Source organism: Harpegnathos saltator, unplaced genomic scaffold (genome assembly GCF_003227715.2).
Source record: "Harpegnathos saltator strain DR-91 unplaced genomic scaffold, Hsal_v8.6 scaffold51, whole genome shotgun sequence".
Taxonomy (NCBI): Eukaryota; Metazoa; Arthropoda; class Insecta; order Hymenoptera; family Formicidae; genus Harpegnathos; species Harpegnathos saltator.
This window is the reverse complement of record NW_020230327.1, coordinates 123,863-145,595: the sequence shown is the minus strand read 5'-3', so window position 1 is coordinate 145,595 and position 21,733 is coordinate 123,863. Positions and strand designations below refer to the sequence as shown.

The following is a 21,733-nucleotide window of genomic DNA, read 5'->3' as shown; positions in this document are numbered from 1 at the left end:
TTCTTCTTCTATACTGGCTCCGGGGGAAAATAGGTGTCTCCATACGCCATTCCCAAGCCATCTGTTCGGAGCCATCTATTGAACCATGAACTACGTGGTCTGTTCTTTTTAGTTGCACTGCGGAACTAGTGCAATAAGTTAGAATGAGACAACTATATTTTTTCTCACTTTAATTTATTGCACCAGTTCAGTAGTGCAGCTAAAAAGAACAGACCAATGAACTTATGGTTCGTGCCGTTGTTGTCGTTCGGGTTGTCGCATTGTTTGTTTTAACGCAATATAAGATAGAGAAATTTACAAGATTTGATATTTTTTTAATTACTAGAATAAATAAAGAATGCTGGAATACGTGGATAGTATCTTTATTTTGAGAGGAAAAAATAAAAAACACAAAGTTGATTTATTTCTTAATAATTTTTGTTATTAAACGGTAGATCTAAATATAATACACGACACAGAAATAAAATATAACGAGAAGTGTTATTAACAAAAAATAAAAAAACAAATAAAATGGAAGATCAAAACAAGAATCTCATTGCGTTAAAACTAGGAGATTCACGATTAATAGTTAATAGGAAACAGCTGATTAGTAAAAGTCAATATTTTGCCTTGCTTCTTTCTGAAAGCTACATTGACCATCTTCAGCAGGAACATATAATCAATTATGATATTTCTGTCTCGACATTAAAGGTTAATATTATTTTTTTAATTTATATTTATCTATCCTTACAACATCTACATCTACCTTTCTTTTATCATATGCAATATTTATTTTCAGTTCAAAATTTATCTCCTTGTTTTTCTAACAAAGTAGTTCATATATTTGAAAATATAGTACTAAATATTATATAAAAATATAATCTGATTATACAATTCATAAAATATATAAAAAGAAATCATGCCCTTCATTTTTTTATAGGACTATATTAATTGGATTCACGATGAAAACTTCTGTTTGGAATTTGATTCTGTATACAGAACATGCCTGGAGAAATTCTGTAATTGTACTTCGTATGAAGCTCTTATAAATTTATTACGTTTAAGTGTCTTATTTTTAACAGATCAATTAACAAAGGAATTGACAATTATAATTGAGGCTATTCTGATAAAGCCAGAGTTTATGATTGATATTTGGCTTGTAGCAATGGACTTGGCTCTTTCTGAATTGCGAGATGTTTTTTTTGCTGCATGCCTAGACTATTTTGAAAAATTGCCATCTGAAAAGCTCAGTTGTTTAGAATATTGCAATTTACAGAAATTACTTAATAATAAAAATATATCATCTACAGAGGAATATATACGTAATATATTTCTTATGTGGAAGATTAATAACGTAAGTATTATCTTTACATATTATAATATATCCTAGAATTAATACATAATATAATCGAATATTATGTTTTTGTAAGTTACATATAAAAGTTTACGGAGATTTATACATAATATATTTAAATGCTCCATTTTTACAGACTGAAGAATTATCATCAATTGAAATGCCAAATAGAGATATAAAGAATAAGAAACCAACAATTTTAAATTACATTATAGACTATGAAAAGCCTCAAGATCATAATAGCAAAATCTTCCTCTATTGTTGGGATGGTAACAATTTCTTCAAACATTCCACATTAGTATACCCTAAACAAATTACTGATGAACCACAAGCATTAATAGGAATGCAATTTATTGGCAGAAGTATATATATGTTTCTTATCTGTGTGTGTGTGTGTGTGTGTGTGTGTGTGTACACATGCATATATAAATTATATTATATTTATATTGATATAATTATTTAGGACATAATTTATACATTTGTGGTGGTGAACATGGTCTGGGCAAAGGAAAGTTTAACCAGAGAATTTGGCGTTATTCCCTTATATCTAAAAAATGGTTTATTGATACACCGTGAGTATCTTGATGAGCAGCTGTTATAAAATGAATTATAGTACAGTAATATATGGAACTAATAAATAAATATTTTAGTATGCCGATTCCGAGAAGACACATGATTACTGTATTTTTCAAAGACAAATTATATCTTGTTGGTGGTGTAGGACGATATAGGAAACAGCTAAAGAGTATCGGTATTTATAATATACATTCGCGTGAGTATCTTTATTATACTATTAAATATATCACATGTGAAGTGCAAAATATTCCCTTGTAATATTCTCTCTCTCTTCCCTTCCCTCCTTTTCTTTCCTCTCTCCCTCTTTGCCACTTTTTCTCTCTCTCCTCTCTCTCTCTTCTCTCTCTCTTTCTCGTTAATTTTTTTATCATTCTTTTTTCTTATGTTCTGCAGGTATTTGGACTATGGGTGCATATATACCTGAAAGTTTTACTAAGATCCCCGAATATTGTGTCAGTGATGACAAATTAATTATATATATGTCCCAGCCTCATCTTTTTATATATTGTAGCATAGAAAATTCATGGATACATCTTCAGCTATCTTGCAATGATCTATCTAAGGAAGTAATATTGATGGGCTTTAATGAGACTATATGTTTTATTGGTGAGTAATATGACTCGTATATTATATAATGTTTATGCATAAATGAATGAGTGTAAATTTGAAGTATTTTTCATTTTATAGATGTTACAAATAAAGATGTCACAGACAATGTAGTTATCAGATATATAAAATATGAGACAAATGATAAAATATGTAAAAGTGACACTAATTACACATGTGAGGAGAGATATGTCAATTCCGGGCCTGATCTGGAAAATACAAATGTTTACAGCCTGAAATACCTAAAAACATTTATCATAGACTTTAAAGGTAATAATAATAAATATGTGTGGTTCTGTCACAAAAGTTCTTTATGTTCTTTAAGTTTTGATACCATATGTACAAATTTTCACATACATACTTCCCCTTTACATGAATCTATAAAATTTGATTTGCTATTCTCTTCCTTTTCTTCAATTACAAGAAAGTTTTTTAACATACTGGATCCAGCTGATTTATATTCCGGGTCAGAAACTATCACATAACAATCTTCTTTCACATTATTGTGATCTACTTGAAGTTCTAGCAAATATGAAGTCATCAAATAATCGTTCATCTTATTATCGTTTACAACTATGGAAGAGAGAGAGAGAAGGGGAGAGAATAATTATTTGAATAATTATCTATATAGCAATAATTAATTACTGGCAATAATTAATTACTGAAATCTATGAAACTTACTGATTATATCATATCGATGACTTGTTGAAGAATCAATTTATATCCGCATAACTCAATATGTATAGATATACAGATTATTGTGAAATAATTGCGTATATAATATATCAATAACTAAAATGTTTGCAATATGGCAGCAGATTTTATTAAAATATTATGATAAATTTGACGACAACTTAATTCATATTAAGTTTATGTTCTTCCTAATCAGAGTTTTCTGATACAACCTAACAATAAATTAATGGCAAAGATTGAATAAAGAATAGAGAAATAAAATATAGCCTGCACTATATTTTATTAAGATACACTTGAATGATTATAAAATAGTAAATCCTTTTTGTTATTAGTTTATCGTCACATTTCTTTTTAATAGGTCTTTTAATATATATATATTCCTGTTAGCTATCTATTATAAACTATCATTCAAGTTTGTAACGGACACTTGACAAAATCCGTCTTGATAAATTTTGACTGTCCAGGTATTTAATGATTGTACACATAAATTTTCCTACACACACACACACACACACACACACACATTAATGCATTTCTATAATATGCTGTATGTTTTTAGTAAAGTGACTTTTTTATGCGAAGAGCGAATGATGTATTTAAAATTATAAAATATATTCCTACCTTTTGTACATTATATTCTTTTCTGAAAAATGGTCAATATCCTGATGAAACTATTTATTTTGCTTATAGTATTATATTAATATACCGAAACACCAGTTACAGTTAATTTATGTAGGTATGACAATGGCGAAGGAATGAAAGCAATTTGGCTCATTTTAAATCATATCTTTTATTTATCGTAAATTTTCTGACGGAAGCAGTCTTCAAACAAGTATAACACGACGGTGCGTACCATTAACGTGGAATAAGAGGACACACCGCGGCAGTGCCATGTAGATATCATGCAGTTGTTTTGAACGTCGCCAAGAGATTCTCCCGATGAGATTTTTAGATGTTGATGTTAAAAATAGATAGTCGAGGATGCTGGCGATCTCAACGGGGAAATCTCGTTTGATCGTAATTGTTTGTAGATGCCCGATTGATTTGAGCGCTACCGCGATATGTCGTAAATAAAGTGAGTATGTGTGCGTATGTGTGTGTTTATGTATATATTCAAGTATGCCGAGTCGTGTAATACAGCAAAGCCGAATATTTAGCGTAATAAGTTGCGAGTGCTATCCACATTTAATGCTTGCTGGAGACGCGAATTCGAAGTTTTCTTGTTTATCTCGACTGCGCGGTTCATGTGACATGACAAACACACACACAGGAAAAAGATACAGCGTTCCCAAATAATTTACGTATAGTATATACGCGAGAAAATATAAGATAGTCTTCCGGTTCTCCTTATTTTTACACAAAGATGTTATATATCTTAAAATATATCGCGCGATCGTTGTATAATGAGCCGTTTTTTATTTTCGGCTCGCATTCGGTTTTTCGTTCGTATGATGTATGTGTGTGTGTGTGTTTCTCTATGTGTACGTGCGCGCATATGTACGTGTGTGTGTGTGTGTGTGTGTGTGTATATGTGTATACGCTCACGCAGGCGATGTTTCATTAATGATAAGTGCGCGCGCGTGCGCGTTGCGTATGTATATTCTCGTTAAGTCTCGCGGAAGCTGAAAGGCCAGTAGAAAGCGTGAAAACAACCGGTCGGAGGTGGTTTAACGTCGACGTTGAGCGTCTGCATCAGAGGCATATATTCTTCTTGGGGAACGCGATCAAAGACCGACCCTTCGTAGATGTTGCCTTGCGTTTGGAGAAAAAAATTCGCAAGTCCGGATCTAGATCCGCGTGTTCTCCGCGTAGAATACAATGTAGTTGACACCCCGCGACTCGGTCGTATTGCAATAATCGACGTATAATCCGGTACTAAGATTTATTTCACAGTTCGCCGGCGCCAACAACGTTGAGGGCGAATGCCGAATTCGTCTCGCCCTTTTGGCCGATCACGCGCGCCGAATATTGGCCAACGTCGCTGGCCGTGCACGTCTTGATGCCGAACTCGAAGGACGTGTTACCGTCTGAGCTGAAGTGGTATCTGCTGCTCGTCTCGGGGATCGCCTTGCCGTCCTTCAGCCAAGTTACTGGAAGATTCATATGTTATTAGCGCATATATCACGTAATTTAAACACTACCTAGATGTCTGTTACGTATGGAACAGATATATATTTATTTATAAGATAATTGCTAGATAGCCATTCCAAGATATTCTAGAATCATCGGTAGAAGATTTACCTTTCAGAGGCGCGATATCAGTCTTGCACGTGAAAGTCACCGACTCGCCTTCGCTCACTGTTGCAGACTGGGGGAATGTCGCGAACGCTGGGCTTTTCGGCTCCTCATTTGGAGCTGCGAACAGAAACGTTGGGCGTTTTCAGCAAGAAAAAAGGGAGAAAACTCACTATTGATTATTCTCCAATTCGTATCCTATTGGCAATTCCGGAAATTAAATTCCACTTTGCGCATTATCACTAATGACATTTGAATGACTCAATCTCAATGATTTTAACGTTAACGGAAATAATTATTATTTTTGCGTCCTGCAACTCCTTACCGAGTACGCTTAACGTGCACGACGAGTAGCTCTCTCCTGCATCGTTGAACGCTTCGCACGTGTAAGTGCCGGAATCCTCGGGGAATATCTCGGCGATAATCAGTTTGTAAATGTTAGCCTCGTTGGTATACTGGAAGTCCTTGCTGGGCTTGATCTCCTTGTTGTTGTGCAACCATATCACGTCGAACTTCTTGGCGCCAATTATTCGGCAGCTGAGCGTCACAGCCTCGCCGTCCTTCACATACATGCTCATCAGGTGGTCCACGATCTTTGGCGATTTGTCGTCGCCCTTCTTCTTCGCGGAAGCATTCTCCACGGCTGAAAAGAGAGCACATCGGTATAGCGAACAATAGTTTCTCGTGGTTAAAATCCTTCCGTTTAAATCATGAAAATCGGCACTCGCCGATTCTCCTTTGTAGTAAGCTCGTTTCCTGACTAGATACATAAAATCATAAAACAGCATAGGAAATCAAATGAATCTTAATTCAACTCAAGAAAATGAAATTAGATGTTATCTAATTGAGTTGGAGGAAAAATTAAAGCGACGTTTTTAGATGAAAGTATCGATAAAATCTTTGGAATGTTCTTACGTTTGACGGTCAGCTTGCAGGATGTTGTGTCGCTGCCAATGCTGTTGGTCGCCAAACACGTGTACTGGCCTTCGTCCTCGGGGAATACCTCGTTGATCGTGAGCGTGGCCACTCCGTTTTTATATTTGAGATCGATAATCTCTGATGAGCTTAGTAACTGGGAAAACGAAAAGGAATTTATCGCATAGAGAAACATAGTTATCAGCTTTTTCTTTTTCTACGTAATCAATGTAATTTTGATATATTTTAGAGGATTTTGCTTAGTTATTGACTGAGAGTTTGCGGGTATTTACTTTGCCATTTTTATTCCAAGTAATTTGCGGTTCCGGATCACCGTCAACTTTCACCGTCAGCTCTAGCTGTTCACCGTCATTGACTGTGAGATTCTTCAGCTTCTCAGTAAACTGTGGTGGTCTCATCGAATCGTCCGAGGGACCTTCAACGTTTATTATATCGATTAGTAGAATTAAAGACAAGCTATTTTAATCACTGCATATTATATATTAGAACAATACAGATGAGTTCTTTGGTGGTGCTCCTGGATCGTGACGGACTGCCGGTGGTGTCAAGTTTCGAGCCATATTTCTTGATGCTTCGTTTGTCGGAGGACTCGCTGATTTTGACGTCCTGAAATTTTATATTAAAATATGCATCAGTAATTGTAATGTTTCCATTCCTAAATTATATCTAATCGCGATTTTTGAAAACAAATATAATATATATAACAAAGTAAGAAATATATACTCTCACTCAGAAATTTGAAAAAAGAAGAAGGATAAGTTACATATTTCTTTTTTAAGTGTACCTTCTGCAAAGAGGAAGTGGTGGATTGCATGCCGTTGTAGGAAGAGATGGAAGTTTGACCCTGACTGGTTGTGGAACTGTAGCCGCTGTAGCCGCTGGATTTGTGGATCGTCACGATCGGTGGTGGTGCCGGTTTCAGCGGTTGCTCGATGAACCTTCGATCTTAAAGACAAATTATGTGTTACTAGACAATCGCATAAAATGCTTGCGCGTAATTCATTAATTTTACCAAATTTTCTATATAAGCGAAGTCTATAAAAATAAATGTAAAAAGATTGTAACAAATTTGCACTTTACTTAAAGTGACACGAGGATGAAGGAAATAATAAAATTGAGAAGCTAATTATAAAATAAACGGGGATATTTCGGGGAAAGCGTTAATTCAACGTTAAAAATTCGACATATAGAGGGAAAGAAAATGTGCAAAGAAAATAGATACTTGTACGATAATTCCAGAATCGTTATCTTGAAGGTGTATCTTGATAAAATTCGCAGTTCTGGTTATTTAGTTTGAGTAATAAAAAAATAATTTGTTAAACATCATATCTTACAAAACATGAATCACAGAAATTGATTGCTGAGCTAAGCATTGCTTGTAATAATGGAGGGGGGGGGGGGGGGGCTGCGAGAGGAAATAACAAAGGGGATAATTTCTGAAACAGCTCTACCTCCGGAATGTAGGAGGTCGTGCGCTAATTTTACTTGCTCTGCCGTTTCTCCAGTGCCTATAAACAAACGCTCAATGAGGTCTGCTTCGTGAAAAAAATCGGCGTAGATTATTCAAAAGATATTATCGGTATTAGCAACAAATTGTAGAGTTCAGAACAGAAGTGAATCATATATTATAAAGAAAGACATAATTAAATTCATCAGATATTTTCAAATTTTGATCGTGGACATTCGGATACAAAGAAATACCCGGATTATACTGACAACATTGATTAAAACTGATGAAATCACGTCTTCAAGTATTGTAATGTAATATTTATCTGCAATATTCTCACAATATTCAATGTAAGATGCTTCATCTATTTACTCGTTCGATTTTTATACAATTCATCTGCCGAGACGTACCTTCTACGATGACCACGCAACTGGTCTCATCCTTGCCGTGCTTATTGCTGGCCACGCAGCGATATTTGCCACTATCTTCCGGCTTGCAGTCGATGATCTCCATTGTGACGACGCCGTCGGCATTGCTCATAGGATAGTTATACTTAGACAATTCCTCTCTGTCCTTGTACCATTTCACAGTAGGTGGTGGATTACCACTCAAGCAGCAAAGCAGCTTGCAGGTCTGCCTGACTTGGATCACACGAGGTCGCAGCAGGAAGGTGAAGCTCGGCGCCGACTCGATCATCTCCAGCCACACGTTATAACCGAGCGGCTCTCGTCTGCGCACTGGTTGCAGTTCTGGCCTATATCTCGGGATTTCTCTAGGTAATGCTGAAATTAAAGAACAAACCATCTTTCTGCATTAAATGACGAATACCGTTAATAGAAATGGAAAATTTAACTATCGTTAAGCGAAACTGGTGTTTAGAATATAATTGAATTTATGAAATGAAATAAATTTTCCAACGTACTAATGAAATAGATGATACTTTTGTAACCGTTACACGATCGAAAAAATATTATATCTAAAGGAATATATTGAATTATATAATAAAACACTTATAAATATAATAAATTATGTTGTATTTAGAGATATATAATTATAGACGTCTGCAACTTACGCTGCACGTTAAGGAAGACGACCTCCTCGCGATAGCCGTAATGGTTCTCCGCGCGTATGATATATTCTCCTCTGTCTTCCAACTTAACCCTGTTGATGATGAAGGTATAATCATCACCGTGGTAGCGTTTCATAAATTTAACGGATTGCCGCAGTTCTTGGTTATTGTGCGACCAAGTCAAAGTAGGAGCCGCGATTGCTATGACACGGCAAGTGAACTTTACGCTCTGTCCTTCGTAGGCGAACGCACTTTGCGGCTTGATAACGAATCTGGGCGCCGCTTGTCGGCGATCTAGACAAAAACATCCGTTATTGATACAAATCACTTCCAGTTATCTGTAGATCTGGTTTGTATACATACTTTCGATGTTATATTACTAAAAAGAAGGAGAAAAATAATAAATAAAACCATGCACGAACTGCGATTGTATATCAAGTACTCACCGAAGCAGGAGTCATAGATCCTATATTTGTCGATTAAGAGCTTCCTGAGCGACGAGTACTCGGCTAGGCGGCCAATGGGAAGTACATACTTATCCCAGTTCTCATACTTGGCACGCAGTCTGTCTCTGATGCTGAGGTAACGGCTGCTGGCGATCGGGTTGGTCCATTTGCTATGGTCGCCGGTCAGCCACGGGTGAAGAAGGCACTCGTGTGCGGTCATGCGCTTCCTGCGAAGAGCGAGGACAATAAGGAGGACACATGATAATAATGACAATAGAGCAATGAACAGAGCGATAAGAATAAAGGAATGTACTCTTTATTCTTGACGAGTAACCGTCTGATAAAATCTTTGCCCTCTTCGGAAACGTCGCGGAACGCCTCCTCGTCGAAGTCCCAGTCGCACGCTTTCACGTTTTTCAAGGTCTCGATATCGTTGTCGCCGGCAAATGGCGAGAGACCGCTCAATCTGCACAAGTAATGCATAGTGATCGATATGTTTTCTTCAATCAAAATTTTCTTACATAAAATCAGCAAAATACACTAATGCAAAATTGGCATTAGTGTAGAAATATAATTTACAGACATTTGTGTCAAATCATTTTTAACATGGCTGAATATGGCTACTTACAGGACATAAGCCAATACACCGCAAGCCCACATATCAGTGTAAAAGCCGACGGGCTCACGCTCAACAATCTCCGGAGCAGCAAACTCAGCCGTGCCTGTACTGATTTTCACTACTTCATTCGGGTCGAGTTTAGTGGCGAGACCGAAGTCGATCAACTTCACATTCGTACTATTGCGAGTTTGGCACATAATATTCTCCGGCTTGATGTCTGGAAATGTTTGCGTTATAAGTGATTGGAATTTTAATGAGTTGGTTATTCATAATGAAGAATAGATTTCTCTATATAGTTGTTCCTAAATCTATCTTTTCTACATCTTTCTTTTCAGCAGTTTGAAAATTGATTTCCACATTGCATCGAAAATCAGTATGGAAGGAAAAGAAAGAAAAAGATATTGAGATCTCACCAAGGTGGATGATGTTCTTCTCGTGCATATGTTTAACGCCTTCGCAAATCTGCCTCATATAATTGATGACTTCCGCCTCGGACATAGTGTAGCCTTCGGCCGTGATCCTCTCGAACAGCTCGCCGCCGGACAGGCTGATGAGACAAATGATCGAGATCAAGTCTAACGCGAAGCCGTCTTATCTGACACGCGGATCAACATCGTGTCTAAAAGTGGATACTTACAACTCGAAGATCAGCACCATTTCATCGTCGTCTTCGAAGGCGTCGTGCAGGTTGATCAGCTTAGGATGATGCAGCTGATTCATGATGTCGATTTCCTTGCGAATCAATTCCTTCTCCATCACATGCGATACTGGGATGAACTTGGCGGCAAAGATGTTGCCGGTGGTACGTTCACGGCAACGGTGCACCACACCGAACGCACCAGTACCGATCTCCTCGAGGATGTCATATTTGTCGTAGACTGATGTGTGCTTAATCTCTACCGGCTGCGGCACGTACTTGCTGTAGACGTCGAAGACAAACTGGTCATAGTCACGCGGCTTCTCGTCACTGCGCCCGCGAATCTTCTTGCCGGTCGCGTCCACTTCGTATTCCTTCTTCTTGAATTCTCTCTTGATGATGCCTTTGGTGGTGATGAGCGGTGTCACCTCACTCGGGTCTGAACGCCCGTACACGTTCTCAGCGCATACTCTGAAGTCATATTGGTGTCCTGGACTGAGACCAGTTACCGCTAACGTGCAGAATCTGGTATGGCCAGCTCTAATCCAGGTGCTCATTGGGTGCTCCCGCTTTTCCACTACATAATTAGTGATATTGCTGCCGCCATCCCAGACAGGCGGTTTCCAGCTGACTGCCAGCGAATCGTGGCCGATGTTATCCACTTGCGGGAATCTGGGAGGATCTGGACGATCGCTAATTTGGATTTTGATGATGGCGGAGTCCTGGCCGAGGTCGTTTTCGGCGGTGATGCGGTACGGGCCGGAGTCCATGCGGCTGCCGTCGCGGATGGTCAACACAGCATGCCGTTCCTTCACCTCGACGGCGTAATGACCGCCGGACTCGATCACCTCGCCCTCGCGCACCCATGTGATCTTCGGCTTGGGGTAGCCGGTGAACGGAATCTTGATGATGACGTTCACACCTTTGTCGAAGAAAGCGGTGTCGCGGAATCGCGGCGGTACGTTCAGTTTAGGTGGCGTCTTAATGAAGAGTTCGCCCTTCGTTGACTTCACGCCGCACTTGTTCGCCGCACGGCAAAAGTATTCGTCCGCATCCTCGCCAAACACATCGTGGATAATGAGATTGTGTACCTCGCCTTCGGAGTAGATGTTGTAACGGCTACCGCTGACGATCTCGCGGGCTCCCTTGAACCAGGTGATGGTCGGTTTCGGTGTGCCGATAATCTTGCATTGGAAGTGGGCGTTGTGGTTCTGCACGCAGTTCACCTGTTGCCGTGAAAAGTATAAGCATTTTAATCGTGTTACGAATTTTTTCAGCGATAAAAAATAACAATAATGAGTTACTTTTGAAAAGCAACTTTTCGAAACCTGAATTTCAAGAAGATGCGAGTTGGAAAGATACAAACCTTCTGGAGTGGCTGGATAATCTCCGGAGCCTTAGCCGCCTGCGGGTCGACGATCTTCACGGAGGTCGAGGCCATCGATTCCGGACTGATGCCAGCCACATTCTGAGCGAACACTCGGAACTCGTACTGCCTGCCTTCGATGAGGTTGCTGATGTTGATTTGTGTCGGCAGGCAGATACTGACGTTTACACGCTGCCAGGCCTGACTGCCAATCTCTCTCTTGTCTATCCAGTAGCCCTGGATCTTGGCGCCGCCATCTGTCTCTGGTTTCTCCCACGATAGATTGACGAAGTCGCCTCCGACCTCGATGACTTTTGGTGTACCGGGTGGTCCTGGTGGATCGAAGGGTGCCTTCGCCTTGATCGGATTAGTACCCTCTAACGGCGGGCCCATGCCATTGTCGTTGACTGCCATCACCCTGAAGAGGTACTCCTGACCCTCGGTGAGACCCTGTACGACGAAGGTAGTGTCCTTGCAGAAGGACGACACGATGATCCAATGCGTGTGGCTGATATCGCGACGCTCCACCACATAGTGGGTAACCTTGAGGCCGCCATCGTATTTGGGCGGATGCCAGGATAGAGTGCAGGTATGCTTGTCGATATCGGAGACGTCGAGAGGACCGATCGGAGGTCCAGGCAATCCGGTAATATAGACGTTGAAGGACGCGCTGACACTGCCGCTGTCGTTGGAGATGGACAAATCGTAAGTACCAGCATCGTCCTTCTGGATATCTTTGATGAAGATAATGAGGTACTCGTCGAAGACCGTGTATTTGATGTGTGTGGTCTCCACAATCTGGCGGCCGTCTTTCTTCAAAGTCACTTCCATCGGCTGGTCACCGCTGTAGTAGATCTTGATCTTCGTGTTGTCGCGTTCTGGTAAGTAGAGATCTCCTGGCATGCGCTCGATGCGTGGTGGCGTGCCGATCTTTAGCCTGCACGTGGTCGTGGCGATGCCAAGTGTGTTCGAGATCTGGCAGCTATAGTCGCCGTCGTCCGCGTCCCACACCTCGGAGATCACCAGCCTGTAGATGCCGTTCAGCGCTTCCGAACGGAAACGACCTCCTAGAGTGATCTCTCGGCCGTTCTTCAACCACCTAATGCAGTAAATGAGAAAGAGATTAATTTTAATATCAACGTTATTGGATATAAGGTTACAAATAATAAATATTTTTTATAATATTATATAATACTCTAAAAATGTTTGGGAAGTATTTAAAGTATCTCGACTGACCTGGCAGTCGGCAAAGGTTTACCCGTGGCCTCACATTCGAGGACAAGGGTCTTGCCGAGTGGTATGATCTGACTGATGGGCAAGTTTCTGATGAATTCGGGCTTCTCGCCACCTTCGACTTCGCAGATTTTCACCGGGGTAGTGCATGAGCTCGGTTCGGACTTGCCGGCCGCGTTGACCGCGAAAACACGGAACTCGTAGTCTCCCCGCTCGATCAGATGCATGACAGTGTACTCGGTGTCCATGACGTTATATTCGTTGCACTTGGCCCACATTGCGCTACCCACCTCGCGCTTTTCAATTATGTAGCCAGTGATTCTGCTACCACCGTCAGATATTGGTGGCTCCCACCTGAGATCAACATAATTCTTGCCGACTTTGACGACTTGCGGCGTGCCAGGTGGCGATGGTACGTTGAACTTGCTCTTGAGCCTGAAGGGTGCGGACGGTGGGCTCGGCTTGCTGAAGCCGGCTGCGTTCTTTGCACGAATTCTGAACTCGTACTCGTGGCCGCTCAGTAGATTGTAGCATACGTACGTGGTGTCCTTGAAGAGGTAGTCATTCGCCACGCGCCATTGTACGTCTTCAGCGGGATCGCGGAATTCGATTTTGTAGCCCTGCAATTGGTTTTTTTTTTCATATAGATTGTGATTCTATAAAGCACATAATCTTTCGGTACGACATTCTGGTAACTTTAAGAATATAAAATAAAATATAAAACAAATATTAAATAAAATAAAAATATACAATAAAAAATATAATTTCGATACACAAATATATTTCGAAAGATATGCATTACGGTATTTGAGTTTCCTTCTTATAAGCCCATCATACATACCTGAATGCGAGATCCACCGTCGGACAATGGCTTTGTCCAAACCACAGTAGCGTTCGAGGTGTCCCAATCGATGACACGTGGTTGTCCAGGTGGATCTGGTACCGTGAATGGGAACTTGGCCGTTATCGGTTCGTCAGCTTGCAGCGGATCGGACACGCCGTACTGATTCTCCGCTCTTACGCGGAAGTTGTACGTGCGGTTCGGCTCTAGACCGATCACGTCATAATGCGTGTTTCTTACGAAGCTGCTGAGTTTCACCCAGAACTGAAAGAAATCCAATAATTTACTGAGAATACTGATATCTCGACGATTGTCTGTGATGATACATCTTTATGAAGAAAGAATTAAAAGAGAAATTATCTTTTTTAAGTAACTTACACCAGCCGGATCCAGCTTCTCAACGATGTAATTTGTAATCGGTGAACCGCCATCGTCGAACGGTGGCTTCCATGTCAACGTGCAAGTTTCTGGAGTGATATCGGAGATATCCAAAGGTGCCAATGGTGGCGATGGCTTGTCTATGGAATAAATAATTTTTCATGATATATAATTGTACAAAATCATATTTTTATCATAATTTATTTATCATGATTTCTTATAATTTAATATTTGTATTATTTAATATTTAAATTAAATGTGTGTGTTATATATGTAATATATTTTAATATAAATTAAATATAATTGTAAAATTAAAATATTCTTGCAGAGAAAAATCACATAGTTTGATTAGTCATATTATAAAATAATTTCTTATTTCTTTTTTCGTGAGAAATACGCTATTCCAAATTAAACGCCAAGGTTAAATTGCAGTATATGAAGATTGTGTGAAACAAACTTACCGACAACAAGGACTTTGCATGAAGCGAAATCCGTGCCGACAGTGTTCGTGAGATATATCGTGTACGTTCCAGTGTCCGATCTCTTCGCCTTTTTGTTAATAAATTGTGAGGCCACGTCGCTCGTCTCGAACTTAATTCTCTCACCGGTTAGTACTTCCTCGCCGTTGATGGACCAGCTCGGTCTTGGCTTGGGGTTAGCTGTGTACGGTACCGTGATAGTGAATGGTTCTCCAGCGATCACGGTCATATCGCGGATGCTGAGATCGCTTGTGATCTTTGGCGGGACTGTAAATAGATAATAGATATTTCAAGTTGCATTCTTGCCTTTTAATATGAATGTGTAATATGTATTTTATCAAATAAAAAATATTTGATACTGGAAACTAAATAGTTTTAAATTTATGACACAATTTCTTAAGTTCTTACATTCCAAAATTTTTTTAATTTAATTTTATTTAACCTTAATGCATATATCTAATATATATATGTGAGAATATACTTACATGGTGGAGCACTAGCACGAATAACATCGGAATTGGAACTCCAAGGTCCACGACCTGCAGCATTTTCCGCAGCTACACGGAACTCGTAATCGTGATTCTCGATCAGTCCAGTGACCCTGTAATGTTCACGAAGAGGAGATCAGTGGGACATCTTCTTAAGATTATCTTCAAAAAATTGCATAGGCATTTTCAAAAAATTTGTTAAACATTACAACATTACAAATATACCTGTAAGTGGTGTCGTGTACCAGAGCCGGTGTGGCCTTGACCCATTTGTCCTCACTTAGGAGACGCTTTTCGACAACGTATCCAATGATTGGAGAACCGCCATCGTGACGAGGCTTAGTCCATGTGATGGTGATGCTATCCTCTGTCGTCTCCACACCGCGAGGTGTGCCAGGAGCGCCCGGAGGATCGAAGGGATGTCTTGCCTTGATTGGATCGATCGTTGTCACCGGGTCCGAGGTGCCGTACTGATTCTCAGCCATCACCCGGAATTCATAAACTTGGCCAACTGTTAGATTCCTCACTCGCACAAACGGTGTTGTGACGTAGCTGCTCACCTGTAAATTTTTTTTCCTTTAGATACTACTCTAATATTTATGTCTAAGTAAATTCTTCATATCTAACAATATTCACGTACTTCTCTAATTATCTTCCTTTTCTCTATAAATTTTTTAAATATTTTTCTCACCTTAGACCATGTAGCGGCCTTTGGTTCTTTCTTCTCAATCACATAGTTGGTGATATCAGCACCACCGTTATCTTTAGGCGGGCTCCAGAAGAGAGTAAGAGCATCACCACCAAATTCGTCAGCTCGAAGATTTTCGGGTGGCATTGGACGATCGAGGACTTTCACGTTGACAGTCGCCGTATCGAAGCCGGATGGGTTGCGCAATTGGAGTCTGTATTGTCCTCCGTCAGAACGTTTCGAGTTCTTTACCACAAGGCTGCAACGAGAGATTAGTTTATCATCTTAGAAATTCAAGAGCCACAGAAATTACTTTGTCAATCTATTAATACAATCATAATTAAATTCCGAGGTAACATACCTGGCAAAATCATCGGCCAGTTGCTGATGCACGCGCGGATCAGTCTCATCCTTGACGACGTCATTGGCAAACCACGCAGCAGTCGGCTTGGGGAAGCCGACATAGGGCACGTGAATGGAGAAGTCCTCGCCAGCGCGAACGGTGATGTCTCGGACACCTCCGAGATCCATGACTGGTTTGTTGGGTTGTTCCTCGATGACAATGGGGTTGCTAGGTCGGCTTGGGTCGCTGCTACCGACATCGTTCACCGCGAATACTCTGAAGAGGTACTCTTCACCTTCCTTTAGCTTCGGCACGGTGTATACGTTGCTCGGTACGGGCGCGCCATTCACATCTGACCACTCATCTTCGCCCTTAGCCTTCTTCTGGATGATGTAGCCTCTGATCTTCGCACCGCCGTCACTTCGTGGTGGTCGCCAACTCAACGTCACCGAATCCTTGGTTATCCTGTCTGCCTTAGGCGGCTCAGGTGCGTCAGGACGACCTATAAAGTTAGGAATAACATAATGAGATATGGAATATAGTGAAAAATGTATAATGCCAATCAAATAACATTTGAAAATTATAAATAAAAGTTAAAAATGGAAAAGATAATTCAAATTTCACCGGAATTATAATTAGAATTAATAGTTACATCAAACGCTAAAACAAAGTTCTTGAATCACAACTTTTTACAAATGATATTTTTACAAAATGATATTTTTATATTCATCGACTTGATCGTTTAACCAATATACTTACGACGTTGGTGTCCAGCTGTAATAGGTTCAGTGGGCTTGCTAGGTTTCCCAGGGCCAGCTTCATTGACAGCAATCACCCTGAACTCGTATCGGGTGCCCTCATGAAGATCTTGTACAGTAAATGTTGTATTCGGCGTCGGGTAATTGTTCACCTTCAACCATTCACCACCACGCTCACGTCTCTCCACATAATAACCTTACACAGAAAATAATTGAAATTAAATTAATCATATGTAAAATGTAATGTTCAGTAGTGTCTTCAAATACTCCAACATTTCTGGAAGTCTTATATTTAAATCTTTATGAGATATATAACATAAATCTCTAAACAGTTAAAAGGGTATTATATAAAATTCATTCCAAAGTAATTCGTCGATAACTCACCGGTGATAGGTTTGCCGCCGGTATTGATAGGCGGGTTCCAAGTGAGGCTGCAGCTGTTGGGAGTGTAGCCAAGAATTTCAGGCTGGCTAGGCGCATCTGGCGGGTCGTAGGGACTCTTGGCGATCACAGGCTTGCCCTCCAGGGGCTCTGATACACCGTACATGTTCTCAGCACGGACCCTGAAGACATACTTCTTGCCCTCAGTCAGGCCTTTTGCCGTAAAGTTTGTCCTGGGACAATAACCAGGTGCCTGTCGCCAATTATCAGATCCGTAATCCGACACCTCGACGATATAGTTGGTGATGTCGGATCCACCGTCGTCTGCTGGCGGATTCCACGAGAGACTGACGGACTCCTGCGTCGTGCTGGTGTACTGCAGAGGACCTTGAGGTGGTCCAGGCTTGTCCACGACTATCACCTCGATATCGGCCGAATCCTTTCCATGCTCATTCGACGCGGTTACTGTATAACTACCGCTATCATCTCGGACCGATTTGTCGATCAACAACTGTGTTCGATCGCTCTTAGTTTCGGTCTGAGAAAAGAAAAAATATTCTTAGTACAAAAATAATCTTCCTGATAAATAAGGAAATAGAATAATAATGTTGGCTTTTTCATTTACATTTATTTTAATAAAAAGATGAACTTACGGACAGACGGAGGGTTTCCATGAGCGATCTTCCAGACTTGGTCCATTCGATCTTCGGCGTGGGCGCGCCGGACAACGGTATGTTGATGTTGATCGGTTCTCCAGCACGAACCTTGATCTTGCGGCCGATTAGAGCGTCCAAGTAGAGCTTCGGCTTTTCTTTCATGGGCTTAGCCGTGAACACGGACGAAGTCTCGCTGGGTTTTCCAGCACCGGCGGCGTTTATGGCTGACACTCGGTACTCATACTGATGACCTTCGGTTACATGATCGTCGTAATACTCGGGGTACTTGACAGGTTCTTTGTTCTGTTTTATCCAGCGTCCGGTAGCGCGATCGCGACGTTCCACGTCGTAACCGATGATTTTGGAGCCGCCGTTGCTGATCGGGGGAGTCCATTTGATCTTAATGTGGTCTTTGTCGGCGTCCACACATTCCGGCTTGCCCGGTTGTCCAGGAGCCACTGAAGAATTGATATCAAATATAAAAATATTAAAGATTAAGATTTTTCGTTATGATCATTTCTTTTCTTTTCCTTTAAATTATATTTTACATCTGTTAATAACATAAAACTGAGGCTTTGCATTAAAAATTCAAACCAAGATTTTTCAATGGTTTTTAACGTAAAATAATTTCTACTTTAATGCAATTAAAAAATCAATGTTTCTTGCATTCATATCGCTAATTTATTCTTATTTCACCGAAGAACGCCTTTACGTCCATCATAAGCGCGGTAATTTTCCCTTTCCAATAGTTTTTGATTCAAGTCGCTACGACGTCTAGAAGTGGAGATATCAACATTTATATCTGCCCGCGCTCTCGGTCTTCCCGGCGCTACCGCGCGGAGTTGTTTACATGCGGGCGATACTCCGCGTGGGTGGAGAACAATAACCGCATTCCGCAGATGCTTTTCCTGGAAGGCATACCTCGCATCGTATATAACGGTACGCATATGGCGAACGCAGCCTTGCCCTACTTTCGGCGGCCTTACCCCTCTCCATAGCCCAAGCGAACATGGCCGCTTCAGACCACATGGTCGCTCCGCCATGTGATCACCCTACCACTTGCCGCATTACTCCCACCGTAGTGGGAGTGACAAGTGCAGCACGAAATAAACACAGCCACGTTCGCTTTGGCGCTAACACCGAGCCGACAGCTGACGTCGATGCCGCGGTTGCAAACGGCTTTAATTACCCAGCAAACATAATATTACATGTAACGTGCATGTTAGTTATAATTTCCTACTCAACAATATAACTGTTATATAACACAACTGTTATATAACACATGTGTTACAGTTATATTGTTGAGTAGGAAATTACAACTAACATGCACGTTATATATAATATTGTGTTTGCTGGATAGCTAATAACTTGACGTAGCGACATGAAATAAAAAGTAAGTAACATTTTTTACATATTCTCTTGCTGTTGTGTCGCTACTTTAGAGAAGTTGGGCGTTGTAGATGAAGCGCAGCGAATGTGTTTTCACGAGTTTAAGTTACATGTACTCACCGAATTGATTCTTGGCAACGACAGATCGGTCGGTAGTCAATGGCTCTGAGCGGCCTTGAAGATTTTCCGCGCACACACGGAATTCGTATGTAGTTCCCTCGAGCAATCTTGGCACTGTAGCGTGATTGTACTTGGGATTAACATGCGTAACTGCTGGTACCCAACCACCACCATGAGTGATATCGCGTTTCTCGATAACATATCCACTGTAAAAAAACAGATGTGACAAATTATTCTGTAATATTTGCACTATTCTACACGTTAGTCTATAGTACGATAACATTCATTATTTTAAAACATTTATGATTATAAATTTATTATTTTAATAATTATAACTGCAATATAAAATTATAATTTACAAAAAGAAATTATAATCTTTATAAATTTTTTATAAATCCTGGTCTTTATATAAAATGTCTAAAGGAATTTATAGGAAAATATATGAAGAATTTTTACTCACGTAAGCTCGCTGCCACCGTTGTCCTTGGGTGGCTTCCAAGAAAGTGTGACGGACTGGCTGGTGATCTCTTCATATTGCAAAGGACCTTCTGGTGGACCAGGTTTGTCCAGGACGGTCATTTGGAAACTACCCTCGTCTATGCCGCTGCTGTTTTTCAGCAGCAGGTGATACAATCCCGAGTCGGTTCTCTTAGCGTTGACTATGTGCACGATCGTGTGGTAGCCTATTGACGTGATTGTCGTCCTGTCGTTGGTCTGCAGCTCGTTGCTTCCAACGCTCCATGTTACCTCCGGCGTTGGCTCGCCGATGAAGTCAATGTCCACGTGGAAAATGAGTCCAGCCTTAATACGAATATCTTGCAATGGTGTCTTGATCTTCGGAGCCACTGAAGAAATATTTAATTGATATAATAAGTTTGTAATAAATTTATATAATGCAACGGTACTTTAATCTTTGTTTAACTCGAATTTAGATTATGTATATTATATAGATAAAAGTGTTGGAAAAACTTGGAAAAGAAATAAGATAAGTGCTTCCTAATTGTGAAATGAAATAAAAGTATGTTGTTAAAGTAAAATTACAATTTGTTTGATTCTACAAAGACGATTCTACGACGAAGAATCTATTCTATCTATCTAGAATCTATATAGAATTCTAAGACGAAGATTCTACAAAGAAAACTTACGATATCGAGGTTTGGCAGTGACGAGGTCGCTGGGCTCAGATGGCTCGGATTGACCGGCGGCATTGACAGCTATCACACGGAACTCGTATTCCTGGCCTTCCGTTAGGTCCGGAACGGTCGTGCTGGTTTGACCTGCTGGTACGTGTACCGCGTTGACCCAATAAGGGCTACCTTTTTCCTTCTTTTGAACGATGTAGCCCTTGATCGGCGAGCCACCATCGCTCTTCGGCGCTGGCCACTGTAAGTCCACGTGATCCTTGTCCCAGTCTGTAATAAGTGGCCTGCCAGGCGCGTCTGGTTCATCTGTGAATTGCAAAAGATAATGAGAACTAGTATTGCAAGAATATTTTTGAAACCATGTATATTCTGAAAGGTCTTAATATTGGAAACTTCCACTTAGATTCGGAATTTTAAAAACTATTACTCACCGAATTCGTTCTTCGCGATTATGCTCTTCGTAGTCTCGAGCGGATCGGACTCTCCGATATTGTTGACAGCTTTCACACGGAACAGATACTCCTTGCGATGAGTCAAACGACTGACCTCGTGACTCAACACCATGCTCATGCCCGCGTCGGACCAAGTTCCTCGAGATAGGTCCATTTTCTCGATAACATAATGCAGAATGGGACTGCCGCCGTCGTCGAGAGGATGACCCCAGTTCAAATGACAACCTTCTTTGGTGATGTTGCTGACGTCTAACGGCGCCTCCGGTGGCGCCGGTCTGTCAAGAACGGTGACTCTTGCGCTGGCGCTGGAAATTTAACACCATCGTTCTCTCAGTCGATATTATTATTAAAAATATAGTTGATTGCAGTCGTGAAAAAAATTATATTACAAAATTATATGATATTATATCAGTTAACGATCT

The 21,733-nt window shown here is 40.6% G+C and overlaps 2 protein-coding genes across 22 annotated transcripts in view; one reads left to right on the top strand and one right to left on the bottom strand.

The window, feature by feature from the left end:
• Positions 1–171: 171 nt before the first annotated feature.
• Positions 172–3,789, top strand: LOC105186650 (uncharacterized). Of its 2 annotated transcripts, none has more exons than XM_025302708.1 (7): positions 172–690; positions 920–998; positions 1,549–1,695; positions 1,797–1,905; positions 1,984–2,105; positions 2,303–2,515; positions 2,597–3,789. In XM_025302708.1, the coding sequence occupies exons 1-7, from the start codon at positions 511–513 to the stop codon at positions 2,998–3,000; spliced, it is 1,254 nt and encodes a 417-aa protein (XP_025158493.1). In that variant the 5' UTR covers positions 172–510; the 3' UTR covers positions 3,001–3,789. The 2 variants fall into 2 exon arrangements, with proteins under 2 accessions (XP_025158493.1, XP_025158494.1); XM_025302709.1 differs by lacking the exon at positions 172–690 and adding an exon at positions 1,290–1,333 and having other exon boundaries at positions 1,470–1,695.
• A 193-nt stretch (positions 3,790–3,982) lies between these two features.
• bent (projectin protein bent) overlaps positions 3,983–21,733 on the bottom strand; it is an 88,518-nt gene continuing 70,767 nt past the window's right edge. For all 20 annotated transcript variants that reach the window (XM_025302687.1, XM_025302688.1, XM_025302690.1 and 17 more), the window contains 31 exons: positions 21,291–21,616; positions 20,863–21,165; positions 20,178–20,562; positions 19,718–19,923; positions 18,206–18,666; positions 17,556–18,090; positions 17,173–17,367; positions 16,432–16,915; positions 16,074–16,329; positions 15,608–15,942; positions 15,380–15,495; positions 14,877–15,161; positions 14,416–14,555; positions 14,038–14,301; positions 13,200–13,816; positions 11,964–13,062; positions 10,598–11,823; positions 10,374–10,507; positions 9,970–10,177; positions 9,655–9,807; positions 9,342–9,568; positions 8,899–9,189; positions 8,237–8,608; positions 7,831–7,887; positions 7,164–7,324; positions 6,874–6,985; positions 6,652–6,794; positions 6,359–6,515; positions 5,769–6,086; positions 5,450–5,563; positions 3,983–5,298 (listed from right to left, as the gene is read on the bottom strand). In XM_025302687.1, the coding sequence (XP_025158472.1) occupies positions 5,096–5,298; positions 5,450–5,563; positions 5,769–6,086; positions 6,359–6,515; positions 6,652–6,794; positions 6,874–6,985; positions 7,164–7,324; positions 7,831–7,887; positions 8,237–8,608; positions 8,899–9,189; positions 9,342–9,568; positions 9,655–9,807; positions 9,970–10,177; positions 10,374–10,507; positions 10,598–11,823; positions 11,964–13,062; positions 13,200–13,816; positions 14,038–14,301; positions 14,416–14,555; positions 14,877–15,161; positions 15,380–15,495; positions 15,608–15,942; positions 16,074–16,329; positions 16,432–16,915; positions 17,173–17,367; positions 17,556–18,090; positions 18,206–18,666; positions 19,718–19,923; positions 20,178–20,562; positions 20,863–21,165; positions 21,291–21,616 (9,883 nt within the window). In that variant the 3' untranslated portion in view covers positions 3,983–5,095. The remainder of the gene's footprint in view (positions 5,299–5,449; positions 5,564–5,768; positions 6,087–6,358; positions 6,516–6,651; positions 6,795–6,873; positions 6,986–7,163; positions 7,325–7,830; positions 7,888–8,236; positions 8,609–8,898; positions 9,190–9,341; positions 9,569–9,654; positions 9,808–9,969; positions 10,178–10,373; positions 10,508–10,597; positions 11,824–11,963; positions 13,063–13,199; positions 13,817–14,037; positions 14,302–14,415; positions 14,556–14,876; positions 15,162–15,379; positions 15,496–15,607; positions 15,943–16,073; positions 16,330–16,431; positions 16,916–17,172; positions 17,368–17,555; positions 18,091–18,205; positions 18,667–19,717; positions 19,924–20,177; positions 20,563–20,862; positions 21,166–21,290; positions 21,617–21,733) is intronic.